General features: G+C 43.7%; 1 protein-coding gene across 1 annotated transcript in view; it reads right to left on the reverse strand.

The window, feature by feature from the left end:
- LOC137640270 (uncharacterized) overlaps window positions 1–18,196 on the reverse strand; it is a 59,985-nt gene extending 41,789 nt beyond the window's left edge. The window contains exons 1-2 of the mRNA XM_068372868.1: window positions 17,987–18,196; window positions 9,910–10,121 (exon numbers count right to left, since the gene is read on the reverse strand). Of these exons, the coding sequence (XP_068228969.1) occupies window positions 9,910–10,116 (207 nt within the window). The 5' untranslated portion in view covers window positions 10,117–10,121; window positions 17,987–18,196. The remainder of the gene's footprint in view (window positions 1–9,909; window positions 10,122–17,986) is intronic.
- Window positions 18,197–18,588: the final 392 nt, after the last annotated feature.

An 18,588-nucleotide genomic window follows, 5' to 3' on the forward strand; every position in this document is an offset into this window, starting at 1 on the left:
CTCCAGAAGAGACAAGGACCAAGGATTCCCCATTTTCATTCCCCTTGGAAGATGGAATCTTCGGGATCTTGAATCCTTCTGAGAAGCCTCTTTAATCTTTTCCCAGCGGTCATGTTATGGGTTTGCGGGGAGAGGAATGGGCCAATGTTGACCTGTCCAAAAAGTTTAATTCTTTTTGCCTATTGCGCGAGTGTGCAGGAGAGTACTGGAACAATGGCACACAGGATGATGCTGGTGCTCAGTTTCTGCTGAAGCACAGTTTTCGGTGAATGCGCAGAAGAGCGCTGGAGAGCAGGCAAGCGCTTGTACGCAGGTGAGCGCTGGCTCTTTGGCAAGAGCTGGCACATTGGATCTGAGACCGCAACTGCCCAGGAGAGCGCTGGTCTGAGAGCGCAGGAGAGCACTGGTCTGAGAGCGCAGTAGAGCACTGGTCTGAGAGCGCAGAAGAGCTCTGGCTCTTTCTGAAGAGTTGGCGCATTGGCGAGCGCTGGATCTGAGAGTGCAAGTGAGCAGGAGAGTGCTGGATCTGAGAGCACAGGTGAGCGCTGGAGCGCAGTGAGGCACTGTGTAGGGTTTTGTGCAGTCTCACTAGAATGCGCAGAAGCGCATGACTGGTTGCTCAAGGGCAGGTGCATGGGCATGCCATTGCGTGGTGCGCGTGCGCGTAAGAGAGCTGGTGCACGCGCGGAAGACTTGGCGCACGCAGAGGAATGATGGCGCACGGCTGACTGTTGAATGCTGGTGAGCAGAGATCGTTGGTGCACAGGCGCACGAGAGAGCTGGCACGCAGGCGAATGCTGGTGCACAGAGATCGTTGGCGCGCGGGAGAATGCCGCCGCGTAGGTCAACGATGGCATGCGCTCGTGGAAGACTGCCGGAAGCTATGGTGCGCATGAGAGCGCAGGTGCATAGGAGAACACTGGCGCGCAGATGCAGGAGAGCGCTCTCGCGCAGGTGCAGAAATTGGTTGGTGAGCAGGAACGATCCACAGAAGAGTCCAGGACCGAAGTTCAAGGACTAACTGCAGTGTAAGGTTGCGCTGGTAGGTCGGCAGGTCAGTTTGCAGGACGATCAGGAACTGGGATGTGCCCTTTGGAAGGGCGAACGTTCACCGATTGGCGACCGTAAAAGGTCCACAGAAGAGTCCAGGACCGAAGTCCGAGGACTAAGCTGTAGAACAAGGTTGCGCTGGCAGGTCGGCAGGTCAGCTGGCAGGACGAACAGGAACTGGGATGTGCCCTTTGGAAGGGCGAACATCCACCGATGGCGATCGTGAACGATCCATAGAAGAGTCCAGGACCGAAGTCCAAGGACTAGCTGTAGCGCAAGGTTGCGCTGGTAGGATGATCAGGAACTGATGATGCCCCTGAGGGCCAGTGGACCAGCAAGCTGGCCTTCAGCAGTAGCGATCCTCCGAAGAAGAATCTCTGAGTGGCCCCTCTCGTGAACAAGAGAGGTGATCACTTCGCAGGAGAGACTTGCCTAAGACTATGCTTCGCCCCCGAAGGAAGAAAGACTCAGCAAGAGGGGAGTGTAGTCTAGGGGAAGACAGCAACAGCAGTCGGAGTCTGTGAAGTGATCAAGATGCAGGCAGTTTTCCCTCGGAAGGAGGAAACAACCTTTCCTCGAAGATGATGTGCTGATCAGGTGTTGCCACAGGCGTAGTTCTGAGAGAAGGGATGACGCCCATGAGGGCTGGTGGATCAGCAAGCCGACCTTCAGCAGAAGCGATCCTCCGAAGAGGAGTCTCTATGAGTGGCCCCTCTCGCAAACGAGAGGTGATCACTTTGCAGGAGAGACTTGCCTAAGACTATGCTCCACCCCCGAAGGAAGAGAGACTCAGCAAGGGGGGAGAGTAGTCTAGGCGAAGACAGCAACAGCAGTCGGAGACGATGAATTTATTAAGATGTGGGAAGTTCTCCCTCGGAAGGGAAAGTTGTCCAAGCCCTGGAGGCAAACCTCCTGGTAGCATTCTAAGATGATCAGAAGTGCTGATCATGTTGTCCCGGGTGTACTTCTAAGAGAGGGGATGACGCCACTGATAACGTCCTCTGAGGGACGGCAGTGACAGCAGATTCCCCAGGCGTGAACAGAACAGCTCTGCTTCGTCGGCACTCTTAGTCGAACGAAGAAAACTGCATAGCTGAGGAAAAATAAAATAAATTTTGTAACAGAAAATTCCCTAGGGAGGAACTCCAAAGAGGAACACCGAGGGAACAAACATAAAATAAGCATTGCGCCCTCCCTTCACTAGACGACATCCACGGGAGAAGGGAGAGCGGAGTAACTGAAATAAAAACAAGAATTATAATTATTTAAATCAGCTAAAAATATTCATTAATAGTGAGAACCATTGATCCTCCGAAGGGAAGTGTTTCCCCCGGAGAAGAAGCTGAAAAGATAAAATTACAAACAATTATAATTTCACTAAAATGATTGAGAAAAACAATCGGAAGCGCAACCTAACCCGCGAACGGGAAAGGTGCTCCCCCCGTTAGTACACTGTCATTGAAAGGTGAATGGCCTTGAGAAGAGAAAGACTGTAGTCAAACTCTGAGAGACCACACTCCCTTTGCTCATTAATCCATGTTTCCCGTAGGAAAAGGGAAAAGGCAAAGATAACAGTTGAATGAGGAGGGTCCAGATGATGACGATTCCCCTGTGGCGGCCGAGTCAATGGTAATATGCCGACGGAAAGACCGATGAACCAGAGGGGAACAGGTCGTTCCCCACAAAGGAAAGTGTCCTGGCCTTGCGCAAGTATCATGAGAACCTGTCGTATATGTATCACACGCACAGCACAAACACTGAAAAGGAAACTTACAACATTTCTATACATATATATATGCATGAATATTAAGAATGTTTTCATATACATATATATATGTACACAAGAAAAAGTACGTTAAAAGACAAAAATTAATGGCAGTCCAGAATAGGCGAGGAGGAAGAGCGGAAACAACCGCTCTCCATCCGAGTCAAAACTAAAGCAAGCTAAATCACAGGTGTGCGGGTGGGAGTGGTAGCAAGCTACCCCCACTAGCAGTGTGGGTAGTTAACCCTCTCTAAATTTTAATGGCTCGTCATTTCAGCTCCGCCGAAAGTAATACCCCTAATCAATAGCGTAGTTAGTATTCCAGTTACGGAACAAATTTAGATTAAAATTAGAAAAGCGAGATACAACACAGAGGCTAAACTTGCAAAACTCAGAAGTGAATCATGTGCAGTACTGTATTAGTTAAATGTTACAGTATCTACATTGCAGTGTAAATAAAACCTTTGTTGTAAAAATATTTACAGCATGAAAGAAGTACAAAATACAAAAGTTTAAAAAATGATATTTTAATTATAAAATAAATTTTTTAATATACTTACCCGGTGAATATATAGCTGCAACTCTGTTGCTCGACAGACAAAAAAACTGTACAAAAAACTCGCCAGCGATCGCTATACAGGTTGCGGGTGTGCCCATCAGCGCCAACTGTCGGCCAGATACCATACTCCATGTAAACAAAGACTCAATTTTCTTCTCATCCCACTGCGTCTCTATTGGGGAGGAAGGAAGGGTCATTTAATTTATATATTCACCGGGTAAGTATATTAAAAAATTTATTTTATAATTAAAATATCATTTTTAAATATTTAACTTAGCCGGTGAATATATAGCTGATTCACACCCAGGGTGGTGGGTAGAGACCAGTTAAATATGTTTACATCTTATGAGCTAAGAGTTTTTATTTCATTTTAGAAGTTATCAAAATAACAAAAACAAAATAAATAGGTACCTGGTAAGGAAGTCGACTTAGACGATTACTCTGCCTTATAAGTACGTCTTCCTTACGGAGCCTCGCGATCCTCTTAGGATGCTGACAGACCCCTAGGAGCTGAAGTATCAAGGGCTGCAACCCATACAACAGGACCTCATCAAACCACTAATCTGGGCGCTCTCAAGAAATGACTTTGACCACCCGCCAAATCAACCAGGATGCGAAAGGCTTCTTAGCCTTCCGGACAACCCATAAAAAACAACATTAAAAACATTTCAAGAGACAGATTAAAAGGATATGGAATTAGGGAATTGTAGTGGTTGAGCCCTCACCCACTACTGCACTCGCTGCTACGAATGGTCCCAGTGTGTAGCAGTTCTCGTAAAGAGACTGGACATCTTTCAAGTAAAATGACGCGAACACTGACTTGCTTCTCCAATAGGTTGCGTCCATTATACTTCGCAGAGATCTATTTTGCTTAAAGGCCACGGAAGTTGCTACAGCTCTAACTTCGTGCGTCTTCACCTTAAGCAAAGTTCGGTCTTCCTCACTCAGATGTGAATGAGCTTCTCGTATTAACAATCTGATAAAGTATGACAAAGCATTCTTTGACATAGGCAAAGATGGTTTCTTAACTGAACACCATAAAGCTTCAGATTGGCCTCGTAAAGGTTTGGTACGCTTTAAATAGACCTTAAGAGCTCTAACAGGGCATAAGACTCTTTCTAGTTCATTGCCTACGATCTCCGATAAGCTGGGAATATCGAAAGATTTAGGCCAAGGCCGAGAAGGCAGCTCATTTTTGGCTAGAAAACCAAGTTGCAGCGAACAAGTGGCTTTTTCCGACGAAAATCCGATGTTCTTGCTGAAGGCATGAATCTCACTGACTCTTTTAGCCGAGGCTAAGCATACCAGGAAAAGAGTCTTAAGAGTGAGATCTTTCAGGGAGGCTGATTGTAACGGCTCAAACCTGTCTGACATGAGGAATCTTAGTACCACGTCTAAATTCCATCCAGGGGTAGCCAAACGACGCTCCTTGGTGGTCTCAAAAGACTTAAGGAGGTCTTGCAGATCTTTATCCTCTATGCCGGAAGACCGATGCCAACATGCTTCTGTAGCCCTTGATAGTGGGAGCTGAAAGGGATCGTCCTTTTCTCAGGTATAAGAGAAAATCAGCTATTTGAGCTACAGAGGTACTGGTCGAGGATACAAAAACTGACTTGCACCAGTCTCGGAAGACTTCCCACTTCGATTGGTAGACTCTAATGGTAGACGCTCTCCTTGCTCTAGCAATCGCACTGGCTGCCTCCTTCGAAAAGCCTCTAGCTCTCGAGAGTCTTTCGATAGTCTGAAGGCAGTCAGACGAAGAGCGTGGAGGCTTTGGTGTACCTTCTTTACGTGTGGCTGACGTAGAAGGTCTACCCTTAGAGGAAGACTTCTGGGAACGTCTACTAGCCATCGAAGTACCTCGGTGAACCATTCTCTCGCGGGCCAGAGGGGAGCAACTAACGTCAACCTTGTCCCTTCGTGAGAGGCGAACTTCTGCAGTACCGTGTTGACAATCTTGAACGGTGGGAATGCGTAGAGATCCAGATGTGACCAATCTAGGAGGAAGGCATCTATATGTATTGCTGCTGGGTCCGGGACTGGGGAGCAATAGATTGGAAGCCTCTTGGTCAGCGAGGTTGCAAAGAGATCTATGGTTGGTTGGCCCCAAGTGGCCCAAAGTCTCTTGCACACATCCTTGTGGAGGGTCCATTCTGTTGGAATTACTTGCCCTTTCCGACTGAGACAATCTGCTATGACGTTCAAGTTGCCTTGGATGAACCTCGTTACTAGGGAGATGTTTTGACCTTTTGACCAGATGAGCAGGTCCCTTGCGATCTCGTACAACGTCAGTGAGTGGGTACCTCCTTGTTTGGAGATGTACGCCAAGGCCGTGGTGTTGTCTGAGTTTACTTCCACCACTTTGCCTCGAAGGAGATACTCGAAGCTTTTCAAGGCCAGATGTACTGCCAACAGCTCCTTGTAGTTGATATGCATGCTCCTTTGACTCGAGTTCCACAGACCTGAGCATTCCCGACCGTCCAGTGTCGCGCCCCAGCCCAAGTCCGATGCGTCCTAGAAGAGAACGTGGTTGGGAGTCTGAACAGCCAGGGAAGACCCTCTCTTAGGTTGATATTATCCTTCCACCAAGTCAGACAAGACTTTATCTTTTCGGAAATCGGGATCGAGACCGCCTCTAGCGTCTTGTCCTTTTTCCAGTGAAAAGCTAGATGGTATTGAAGAGGACGGAGGTGTAGTCTTCCTAGTGACACAAATTGTTCCAGGAATAACAGCGTCCCTACCAGACTCATCCACAGCCTGACTGAGCAGCGTTCCTTCTTCAGCATCTTCTGGGTGAATAACAGGGCTTGATCTATTCTGGGGGCCGACGGAAAAGCCCGAAAAGCTAGACTGTGAATCTCCATCCCTAAATACAGAATAGTTTGGGATGGGACCAGCTGCGACTTTTCCAAATTGACTAGGAGTCCCAATTCCTTGGTCAGATCTAGAGTCCACTTGAGATCCTTCAGACAGCGACGACTGGAAGAGGCTCTGAGAAGCCAGTCGTCCAAATAAAGGGAGGCTCGGATGTCCGATAAGTGGAGGAATTTGGCCACATTCCTCATCAGCCTCGTAAACACGAGAGGAGCTGTGCTTAGGCCAAAGCACAGGGCCCGAAACTGGTAGACCACATTTTCGATGACGAATCTCAGAAAAGGTTGGGAGTCTGAGTGAATGGGGACGTGGAAGTAGGCGTCCCTTAGGTCTAGCGAGACCATCCAGTCTTCCCTTCTGACCGCTGCTAAGACTGACTTTGTGGTCTCCATGGAGAACTTCGTCTTTGTGACAAAGACATTCAGAGCACTGACGTCTAGCACCGGTCTCCACCCTCCTGTCTTCTTTGAAACTAGGAAGAGACGGTTGTAAAATCCCGGTGAGCGAAGGTCCGAGACTTTGACCACCGCTCCCTTCTCTAGCAAAAGAGACACTTCCAGTTTCAGGGCTTGTCTCTTTTCTTCCTCTCTGTACCTGGGAGAGAGATCGATGGGAGACGTTGCTAGAGGGGGTTTGCGTACAAAAGGGATTTTGTACCCCTCTCTGAGTAACTTTACAGATTGTGAATCTGCGCCTCTCCTCTCCCAGGCTTGCCAGAAGTTCTTGAGTCTGGCTCCCACTGCTGTCTGAAGTTGCGGGCAGTCAGACTCTGCCCTTGGAGGACTTGGGTCCTTTCCTCTTCCCTCGTTTCCCTTCGGCACGAGCACCTCCTCTGCTGGAGGCTCTGCCACGAAAGGGCGGAATAAAGCGAGACGCTGGAGTGTCTATCCTCGGTCTAGCAGATAATGGAGGCAAAGGGGGGGCTTTGCGAGCTGAGGACGCAACAAGATCGTGGGTGTCCTTCTGAACTAACGAAGCGGCAATTTCCTTTACCAAGACTTCAGGAAACAGGCACTTGGAAAGGGGAGCAAAGAGAAGTTCAGATCTCTGGCATGGTGTAACTCCAGCAGACAGGAACGAACAGAGAGACTCTCGCTTTTTCAGGACTCCGGACGTGAATGAGGCAGCTAGCTCATTGGACCCATCACGGACGGCCTTGTCCATGCAGGACATAATGAGCAAAGAAATATCCTTATCTGTCGAAGAGATTTTCCTGCTCAGGGCTCCTAAGCACCAGTCTAAAAAGTTAAAGACTTCGAAAGCCCTAAAGATCCCTTTAAGAAGGTGGTCCAGGTCCGATGGTGACCAACAAATCTTCGAGCGTCTCATGGCAAGGCGACGGGGAGAGTCTACAAGACTTGAGAAGTCGCCCTGGGCAGAGGCAGGAACTCCCAAGCCGAGAACTTCTCCCGTGGCATACCAGACGCTCGATCTAGAAGAGAGTTTAGATGGGGGAAAGGCAAATGCTGTCTTCCCTAAACTCTTCTTGGACTCTAACCAGTCTCCTAACAGCCGCAAAGCTCTCTTGGATGAGCGTGAGAGGACGAGTTTAGTAAAGGCAGGTGCGGTAGAAGGCATGCCTAATACAAACTCTGACGGCGGAGAACGAGGAGCCACAGAAATAAAATGGTCAGGAAACAACTCTTTGAATACAGCCATGACTTTTCTAAAGTCCAATGATGGTTGAGTTGCCTTGGGCTCGTCCAGTTCTGACTGTTGATCGTCTTGTTGTTCAGCAACATCCTCATCAGATAGTTCCTCATCCGAAAACTGATGAGGAAACGGCAACGGAGTGGGCAACGTCTGGTTCGCTGAGTCCGGTCGCACTGGTGCATGCGTGACGGAGCCGGACGCAACGTCATGGAACTGCTGCACAGTCTGTGAACTGTCAACAACCATGGGTGCGCGAGGACGCACAGCGTCCACCCGAGACTGTCTAGACCGTCTGGGTTGTGCAGTCGAAACCACACCGGGTTGCGGAGGTTGACGCACCGCGTCAAAACTAGTCACCTCTGATGGTTGTTCAACGTCCTGAACGTCAACAACCACCTCCGAGCGTCGCTTAACGTCAACGTGCGGCTGGCAACCCACACTGGGTCGCATCGGTGGAGGAACCACCTCAACTGGTAGACGCGAGAAGGTTACCTCAGCGTCAACAGGACGCACAACCGATCGCTTGGAAGGTTGTTGGCCAGAAGGTTCAGCAGCAACCTTCTCCGCATGAAAGTCCTGCATCAAGGCCGAAAGCTTGGACTGCATGTCTTGCAGCAAAGCCCATTTAGGGTCTACGGGAGCAGGTGCGGCAACAGACGGGGTTAGCGACTGAAGCGGTACCGCTTTGCCTCTCTTAGGCGGTGAGCAGTCATCAGATGACGGCAACGAGTCCGAACTGACCCAGTGGCTACAACCGGGACGTTGGACTTGTCCTGAAGGGACCGACTTACGCTTTAAAGGTCGTGAGACCTTGGTCCAAAGTTTCTTACGAGAAACACCTTCAGACGACGAGGTAAAAACGGGCTCTCTCGTCTTACGTAGGTAGGGGCGATCTTGGGGAGATACGCCTGATACCATGGAGGGAACGTCTGTTCGCTGATCAAGGCCTCTCGAACCCATGCGTCGTACGACATTGCTTCTCCCCTGAGCTTGGGAGCTTGCAAGAGGTCCCGGACTAGGAGGACGACAGGCACGAACAGACGAACCCTCAAGCGCAACACTGTTCACAACACTTTCACTAGGCGCTTTATCACTTCCCGCGGCACTTTGGCACTTTAGCTCCTTAACATCCGCCATGAGTTGATTGCGGTCACTTGCAAGGGACTCAACTCTCTCCCCCAGGGCATGGATAGCACGCATCATGTCAGCCATCGATGGTTCCTGAGTGCCAGGAGGGGGGTTAGGAACAACCACTACAGGGGAAGGAATAGGTTGTGGGGCATGAGGAGAGGAAAAATCTATCGACCTAGAAGAACTTCTCCTAATTCTATCTCTCTCTAGCCTGCGTGTGTACTTCTCAAATTCGATAAAATCGAATTCCGAAAGGCCCACGCATTCCTCACACCGATCTTCCAATTGACAGGTTTTACCCTGACAATTGGAACAAACAGTGTGAGGGTCGAGAGAAGCCTTCGGAAGACGCCTAGAACAGTCCCTAGCATTGCATTTTCTAAACTTGGGAACTTGTGAAAGGTCAGCCATTTTGAATTGGTCAAGGGAAAATTCCAAAAAACGATCTAAGTCATCAACAATGAATCCGATACAAAAAAGAGTTCAAGGATTTATTTGAAGAAAAACCCTGCACAGCGAAAGCTCAAAACCAGAATATAGTACTTCACCAAAGATGTTGGGAAAAACTCCAGGTTTCAACAGCGAGTAAAGTACGTCTTGTCGACACGTCGACAGAGAGAAAATTGAGTCTTTGTTTACATGGAGTATGGTATCTGGCCGACAGTTGGCGCTGATGGGCACACCCGCAACCTGTATAGCGATCGCTGGCGAGTTTTTTGTACAGTTTTTTTGTCTGTCGAGCAACAGAATTGCAGCTATATATTCACCGGCTAAGTTAAATATTTAAAAAAACATTTTACATCATAGTCATGAAATATACAATGTATCGCTCAAAAATAAGTATAAAAAATTAAATTGAAGGAAAAAATGATCTTACCTCTAAGTATACTGGTAGTATAACAACTAGAGCTGTTGTAACTATGACCAATAAACTACAGTGCACAGGTAAGTACCAAGGAGGTAACTGATCCAACAGTAGAGAGGGTGGAGCAGTAGTTATGACTACATTTTCTTCGTTTATCCCTTCCAAATCATCTGCACGAATTAGTGTTTGAAGGTCTTCCGAAGTCTCACCTTCAGCCATGGTAACTATGAGAAAAAAAAAGCTTAGGTTGACTGTGAAGAAAAGCATGCACTATTCTTTTAACGAAAGTCAAAATGTCACAATGTTTATGAGACTGTCCCATTATTTGTTTCTCTTTTCAGGCAATGCATCATTAATTTTTTCATTTATTAAATACATTAAATACACTCTCTTTTACAACATCTCTTGAACTGCTTGATGCCACTGTGAACGTGGAGTACTGGGAAGAGATTAAAGCATTGGGGAATAGCCTCTGAATGCTATACAGTAATACAACTTGGCAGTGCATCCATCTGATGGGTTGCCACTGTACTATTTTCAGTTGGTCTTCCGAGCTGGTGATGTACCTGTACAAGCACACTTTTTCTGAACAAATCATAATTTAAATTATGCTAACAATCATGTTTCGTTTTCCTTCTTGAAAAGCTTCTGCCCATTTCCCCTTCAACAAAATATCGATCATCATATGTCCCCTTTTCTACTAAAATATAATAAAAAAATGGGTTACTAAGGGCCCTTGGCTGAATTTTTTGAAATCTTAGTTTAAAAACTAAATCCACACATAAAAGTGAATGTATTTTTCATAGAAACATATTTCAACTTATCAAACGTAGCCATTCCCACATGGATTTGAAGTGAGACTGCCTTCCCCCACCTGGCAGATGGGGAACCATTGGGCCACTATCATGTAAATGTGAAGCATTTTTTAGGAACACAACTACTGTATGTGATGATACAGCAACCCAGGGGTTAGACAGAAGATTAGATTTTAATCTACAATTACTATACAGCACAACTTGGTATTAATTCACTTTTTTTCATTTCAATATCAATAACATTATTTATCATAACAGTTCTAAAAATGATGTGACAGAATTCTTATGCAAAGTATCATTTACCATGAGAAGGGATAAAAAAATGATTAGGAATATATCACAAATTATTTCAATATTTGACAACTACAGAATTTCTCATACACAATATTAATGGTCTCTTTGTCTGGAAAATTAACATAAGGGCATTTTGTGGAACCAACTCTAGAACACATCGCCTACAGCTGGCCACGAGAAAAACATGTTTCAGTGAGATCTAAATCCACAACTTTCATGGTCTGAACCCGCGTTTGTTAATTTCACAACAAAACATGGTTTGATAAGAAATTGTAGAAGTTTAAAACTAACTATTAAATCAGATGGAATAAGAGTTATAGGGATAAATACATTTAAGACATTCTTTTAAACATGAAAATGTTGAAATTTTTTGTAGCCTAGATAATAACCGGAGTTCTTGAAGCGGTTTCATTTATTTTAGAGTGAATAGTCAACATAATGAGTTACAAATTGGAACCGACAGATTTTCAAATGTATTACTGTAGTATAAATAAAAAAATAGTAACAGTAAGTTCCTTTTATTTTCCTTATTTTGATAACATTTGTAAATTCACTTATAACCTGAATAAAAGAAAAAAACTTTAGTTTTGTCCTTTTATAAGACAAAAAAATGCAAATAAAACCCCCAAACCTGTTGCTGGACCTTCTCCCCTCCCCCAGATTCATTGCTCTTTATGGATGCATCAAAAGAAAAGAGGGGGGCCTCGCCTGTAACACCACACACCATCCGGACTTTGGTCCGAATAAGAGTGACAGTGCCACATAAACCTCCTGGAATGAGGGCAGCCTTTCTCACTCTCAAACAATTTCAGCAGCTTCTTCCAGGGAACTCGGTAGTGCTGATGTGCGACAACATTACGATGGTGTCACACACAAACAAGCAAGTAGGTACTTTTCTTGGCACCTCTGCCAATTGGCTGTAGATTCCTCGGAGAAAAGGAGAACAACTAGGTAGCCCTTCAGCCCGTTTCATCCCAGGCAAAATGAAAATGTTGGCGGACAATCTGAGCAGGGGGACTCAGATAGCAGGCTCTGAATGGTCTCAAAAATGACAGATAGCCAACAGAGGGTGACTTTGCAAAGTTCCCCAACAAGCGACCTGTTTGCATCATCCCTAAAGTGGTATCTTCCAGTGTACTGCTCGCCAGTATCAGGTGCCCAGGTAATCTGACAAAACACCTTTCAACATCCATGGGACATGACAGAAGCCTACACGTTCCCCTCCTTCGGCAGAGTAAGGAGGATTCTAAACATAGTCAGGGCATCGCAAAATTCCTCGATGACCCTAGTAGCTCAGTTGTGGCAACATGCATCTGCTCACAGACACACCAAGAGAGCTCCCTACATTTACTGATCTACTCAGATAACCACGGGGAGACCTTCCATTATGCAATTCTATCGCTTCGTCTTCATGATGGGATGTTATTCAACAACCCCTTGGAAAGAAAGGCTTTCAAGATTGGGGAAAAAAGAATGGCAGGATATCTACGGGTAGATATCTGCCTAGTAGACCAGGGAAAGTGGCTCGTCCTTTGTGGTTGGTATTACAGAAAGGGCATTGCTCTCTTCAGTGGTACTAGGCCTATACCAACAATAGCAGAGCTCCTGTTGTTCCTCAGAGAGGAAAACTTTGTTCAGTATTAGCAATGAAAGGCTATCACTCGGCCTGTTTAAACTGAACAAGTTGGCATTCCTCCTCAATGGAACGGTCTCTCCTTGCATGGAATTCTGAGAGCACATGCCCCCAGTTGGGAATCACACCACCTCCTGGGAACTTAGGGGAATACTACACTCACTGTAGGAGCACTGTCTTTGTCAAGCATCAGATCAGGACTTAACCCAGATGATGGTCTTTCTTCTAGCTCTGTCCTCTGCAAAGAGAGTCAATGAGCTACATGGTCGGTTCTAAGACATTACCCCTTTCCACAAAGGGCGGCAAGTGACACTCGGATTTGTCCCGGAGTCACAGCCAAGACTCAAAACTCGGCTGGAGCGGAACCTAGAATCAGGCCAATCCAAACCGAGAATCTCCATTCTGTAACAGCTAACCCAGACCTACTATTATCTCTGCTCCGTGAGGGCAAGTAGGAAATACTTAAAAAGAACCTCCAGAGCCCGCCATCAGATCTGCAAGCTCTTGGTAAGCACGTGCTAGGGACCAGAAAAAGGCTACAAAGAACTCTATTTCTTCCGGAATTAAGACAGGAAATTGAGAGTCATGTATCCAGGCCCCTCATCTTCTGGTCATCGTCCCCGTGCTCATGAAGCCAGGAGTGTCAGCATCTTCCTGGCACTCAAAAGAATTTCTCTAAGACGCAGGGTTACAAGCAGACGTGTAGAAACGGCAAACAGCGGCCACCAGCACTACTTGCAAGACATAACTCACAGGAACCTGGATACATTTACCTTGAGTCAGTCCTGAAGTGGCTGCACAAAACGTGGTCAATAACACCTCAGCTCCCTTGTAGGACAAGTAGCTGTTGATCGAGGGCAGATGTTACCCGCAAGTAAGTCTTGGATGAATGAGTGACTGGCTACTTCCTATTTCATCTTTCCCCTTTTCATATTGTTCAACATCCAAGGAACTCTGCCAGCTGACCTTCTCTGATTGTTCATGGGCACCATGCCCTTTGTGCATCCTAATATATGTTGATATATTTCTATGTACTGTCCCCGTTCTCCAAGCAAGGTGGAATCAGGCAATGTCTAGGCTAAGTGAGGAGCTTAACTCCAATTTTACAGTTACATTGCTAAATTCTACACTAGCACCAATTGCCCAAGCCATCATTCATTAAGGATCACGAAGTGTCAGGGTGCCCTCTAAACAGCTTGTGCATTGCACAAAGTGTCATTCCTTGACAGTCTCCAGAGAGTTGGTTTTTAGACTTCCACTCACCATGAGGAAAGTCTCCTATATAGAGAGCATAAGGTTTATATATACTTACCTTCCCTTATTGCCTTATTCTATGTTTGGGTTCCCCCAGGTCCCTCAGTGTGAGGCACCTCGTATATCCACCAGAGAGTTGCTAATGCATCTTCCGGTGTATTTTGCATCTTCCAGTCTTGCATGGTCTGGGATGCATCTTAGGCATTTATAGTGTCGGAACAAATAACAAATTTGGAATAATTTGCATTTTTTCTAACCTTACAAATCTGAGGCTCTTCACACATACTTGTCCCGCCTTCAACTTCCCCCAGAAGTCCTGCCGCAATTGCAAAGTGACGTTTGTTTACTAGTGCTTATGTGAGCAGGGTGGTTTGTCTATCCCCGATACTCTCCTCCGTTAACTAGCAGAGGGTAGTTACACTTCGCAAAAGCTTCAACGTCTGATTTCAGTTATCACCGAAATAATAATCCTATGAAAAGAGTTTGCTTTGTATAGTTAGGAAAAATACAAATTACAGGTGTTCCAAATTTGTCATCTTCCTTGTACAATAGTGAGGATGTTGTTGGGATCCTGCAAAACATACCGCCATTTCCCTTTTTGAGGAAACAAGAGCTGTTACTGGTGGGGGTTATAGGAGTTTTGAACACCTTTTGCGTATTTGTCAGAGTCATATTTTTCAAGTTAGAATCACGAGTGAAACTAAGGGATACAACATGCCTGAAATGCCAAGTTTCAGAAAAGAGGCGAATCTGGAAACTAGTACAGGGATACCTTGGGGTAAGGTTAGGAGGATGTCGCAGCGAAGGAGTAGCCACATGTCCAATAAGTAAGGCCAGGAGTCATAGGCTAAGTTAGGTTAGGTGAGAAGTTTAGATTAGGTCACATAATGGTTTCCCTTTTAGAATACATTTTCACAGCTATGACATCTTGAGATTCAAAAAATTCTATACTTTAACTGGTTAATAAATGATCATTCATTTCTAGGGAAATTAGAATTTACATTAAGAAATGGAAGGGGGCTGGCTATTTTGGCCTTTTTCCTTGTATGACTAATGGGGGCTGGGGTATAATAACTTATGTATCGATAGAATAAAATGTGAACACCAATACATTTTCAAAGTCCATTGTTTACTTTTGGGAGACCGATTGTGGGTCCCTGCATATACATTGCTTACATGCACTTTTGACAGCTTACTGGTTTTTGTATGACCTTATCCTTAGCTGGCTTTTTCAACCGATTAAGAACTTCCAAATATTTATGCATATAAGAGGCATTTTTTTCCCATCTGCTTCAATTCAACCATGACTATCGTCGGAAGAAGACATCTTCCATATGGGAATTCAATCAATTTTGAAATTTAGTGTAATGTCATCGATTCTGGTCATTTTTTCTAAAACAACCTCTGTTCACCATACAGCTATTGCTGCTAATTTGGAAGTAAAAAATGTCATCAAAATAATGACTCGCAAGTATGGTGTGCACAGCTTAGCGATGTACAGCACTGCTTGCCAGAACAGAGGAGCAGTGATACTGTATGTTTTTTTGTAAGCAAAGCAAGCGATGGCAGAGAAAAAACTATTGGAGGGACATGATGTGAATCATAGCCGTTAACAGTAATTAAAATACTTACTCAAAGATTTTTCCTACTGGTTATCCTGTGTTTATTATGCATTTCTGATCAAAACTGTTACTGCAAATCCCTCGTTTATGGTGTTTCTGCACCCAAAACCCTGGTTTCAGACTCGGGGCCCCTCTCATAGTTGTTATAATACATGGAGATAGTTAAACTCATGAACAGGTGGTTTGCCCTATTACTCATGATCAGAAATGGATAAAACACAAGATAACTAGAAAAATATATGGTTCATGTAGGCCTACTGTATTTGGCTAAAAATTAAACTATCATATTCACCATGTAACTTAGTTTCAGCCAGATACCCAAATTTGGAATTATTTAAATTACTTGCAAAGTAACACTAATCACAATATTTCATAAATCATAAAACTAAAGTATCTCTATAATACTGTATTTCAGACAAGGATAAACAACATTTTCCCCAAAAATAAAATTAATTTGACAAGTCATTAAAAAGTTTATGCCTGACCTAACCAACTACATACAACCCAGTCCACAAAATAGTTGCGATTGCAGTTGAAGAAAAAACCCTTATGCCTATTCCAACTGGCAGGCATACATCCTCATCAATCCTTCCCTGACCTAACTTAAGATATGATGTTGCATTCTGACCTGACCAGATCTGTAAATATATAGGCAAGTTTACGTATCTTTACAATAACCCTATTGATGAAAAAACATACATACATATACATACAACATATATATATATATATATATATATATATATATATATATATATATATATATATATACACAATCATTACAATTACCTTATCGAGGAATATACAGTAGGACGTATGCCCGCCAATTAGCATAGGGCTACAGGTTTTCTCTTCAACTGCAATCTGGGTTGTATGTAGTTGGTCAGGTCACGCATAAACTTGTCAAATTAATTCTATTTCAGGGGAAAACGTTATTTATATTCATCTTGAATACGATATTACAAAGATAGTTTTACGATTTATGAAACATTAGGATTTAGTGTTACTTCGCCAGGAGTGAAGCCACTTGGTACGCAAATAAAAGATTAAGACTCTGTCTTAGGGTAAGCTAATGATATGGCAGTCTAAGGGGGTTGCAAAAGGATAAGACGGTTCTTTTTTACATTAACACGATTTTCCCAAAACTATTTTAATCAGCCTTTTTAAAAAAATCATCCCTAGTACATACTAAATATCTAAACCTATAAGCATGAAATTGCTGGGTAAAAATAACCGAGGTAATCAAATTCTAAGTTTGTATAATTGATAATTAACACCAAAATACTAGCCCACAAGCTAACGCGCGTAACAAAACATGTTCCACTTGCTGGAACGTTGGAGCAATGAGATAATGTTTCATTGCGAGGGAAGCAAGCATACAGCAGAGCAAAATCGATCAATCATTAGCTCAATTACGTAAGATATCTCTAATACATTTTACACAGTTACGAACGACTCCATAAGATATGGGAAGGATAGTCATGTTTTCTATGTGTCAAGAAATCCTTGTAAACAAAAAAAAGCTCCGGTGATTTGACCTCATTTTAATACTATACCTCCGTTTTGATTATGGTGACTTTTAATTACGATAACTAATTCTTTATAATGATGACTGCCGGAAACCACAAAAATTTAAAACTTAATTTAAATATCATACAATTAGACTAGTAAACAGTATATTTTAAGGTGTTTCAAATGTAATTGATGACGATACCTAGCGCAAAACCATAGTTTTCGTTTATGGTAGTCGACCCACCATAACTCAAAAACTTTGGATTTACACCAGAAATCATGATAGAAAATGTTCAAAACAACAATTTTTACAAAAAATTTCTGTTTCTTATAGCCATGAATGATATTGTTCTAATATAGAAATTTACCGGTATACTGTGTGTATGGATACAGCTCATAGGTTAGGTTAGGTGGGAAAAACTTGGTTTAGGTGGTGTTACTGTATTTGATTCCCTTTCAAAATATGGATTTTTCAGTCATAACTTGAAATTTAATCCCTAGACCGTCCTAGCCAATTATGGGGTGTATGTATGATAGTGGCCACCTGTATGTTTGATTACGGCTAACTTAGAATACAGCAGTGTAAGGGAGGTCACAGGGGGTTAGGTATGTAGGTAAGGACACGGCTTGTAGGTTAGGTTGGGAGGGGGGAGTTTTGGTTAGTTGATGTCAATTTTTAATCCACACTGGAGGAACTGGCCGCTGATATACAAAGGCTCCCCAATTACAAAGGCTAGTGTAGTTTAACCCCTAAAACGTAATTTACGTCAACCCTAAGCTATAAAGGGATATAATGCGGACCCCATAATGCAATGCACATCAATGTCATATACAGCTATCAACAGAGTAATCTTAGGGAATTTAACAAAAATTACGTACGTAAATTAAATGTGAAATATGGCAATTGGGTCAATAAACAACAACTGTCAACTGTTGGTCCAAAACAAACAATGACTTACCAATTTATTCTAATTCCACTTCGAGTTACATCAAATGAATTATTCAGTTCACCATTGCTTCCGGGATAGATTTGCCCTTTACATGTGTCAAAGGCGCACTTAAATTCGGTGAAGTCCGGTCGTCTTCTGAACAACTGAAGGCAAACGAAGTCACAATCTAGGAAAGATCCGTCTGCGACTGTCATGGGAAAACAGCTGATGTCAACATTGGAATGACAAGAATTGGTCAGCCTTCTCAAACTGAGGGTTTCATTATTAATTTCAAATTGGGAGTAATATTATTATCAATTTCAAATTGCGAGTAATATATTTTCGATAAACTATGCATTCTTTATTCTTTTCTTTCTGAACTACAGGTAATTTATCGTTATTAACATGGGAGTTGTTCATTTTTTTTTAAAACAATCAAAAAGTATTTTTTTTAAAATCTAGAAGTAAAATCACCATTATAAGACCAAATGAAATTATATTAAGTAATTATAAAATCTAATTTACTTTGTGTTATTGTTTAGAAACAAAGAAAATGTTCTCGTGGTATTCAACAAGCAATATTTTCTATTGACATTCTGAGATTGCTCTTGTTCGCGCTTGCAAAATAGGAA

The sequence above is a fragment of the Palaemon carinicauda genome, chromosome 4 (genome assembly GCF_036898095.1).
Source record: "Palaemon carinicauda isolate YSFRI2023 chromosome 4, ASM3689809v2, whole genome shotgun sequence".
NCBI classification, from domain to species: Eukaryota; Metazoa; Arthropoda; class Malacostraca; order Decapoda; family Palaemonidae; genus Palaemon; species Palaemon carinicauda.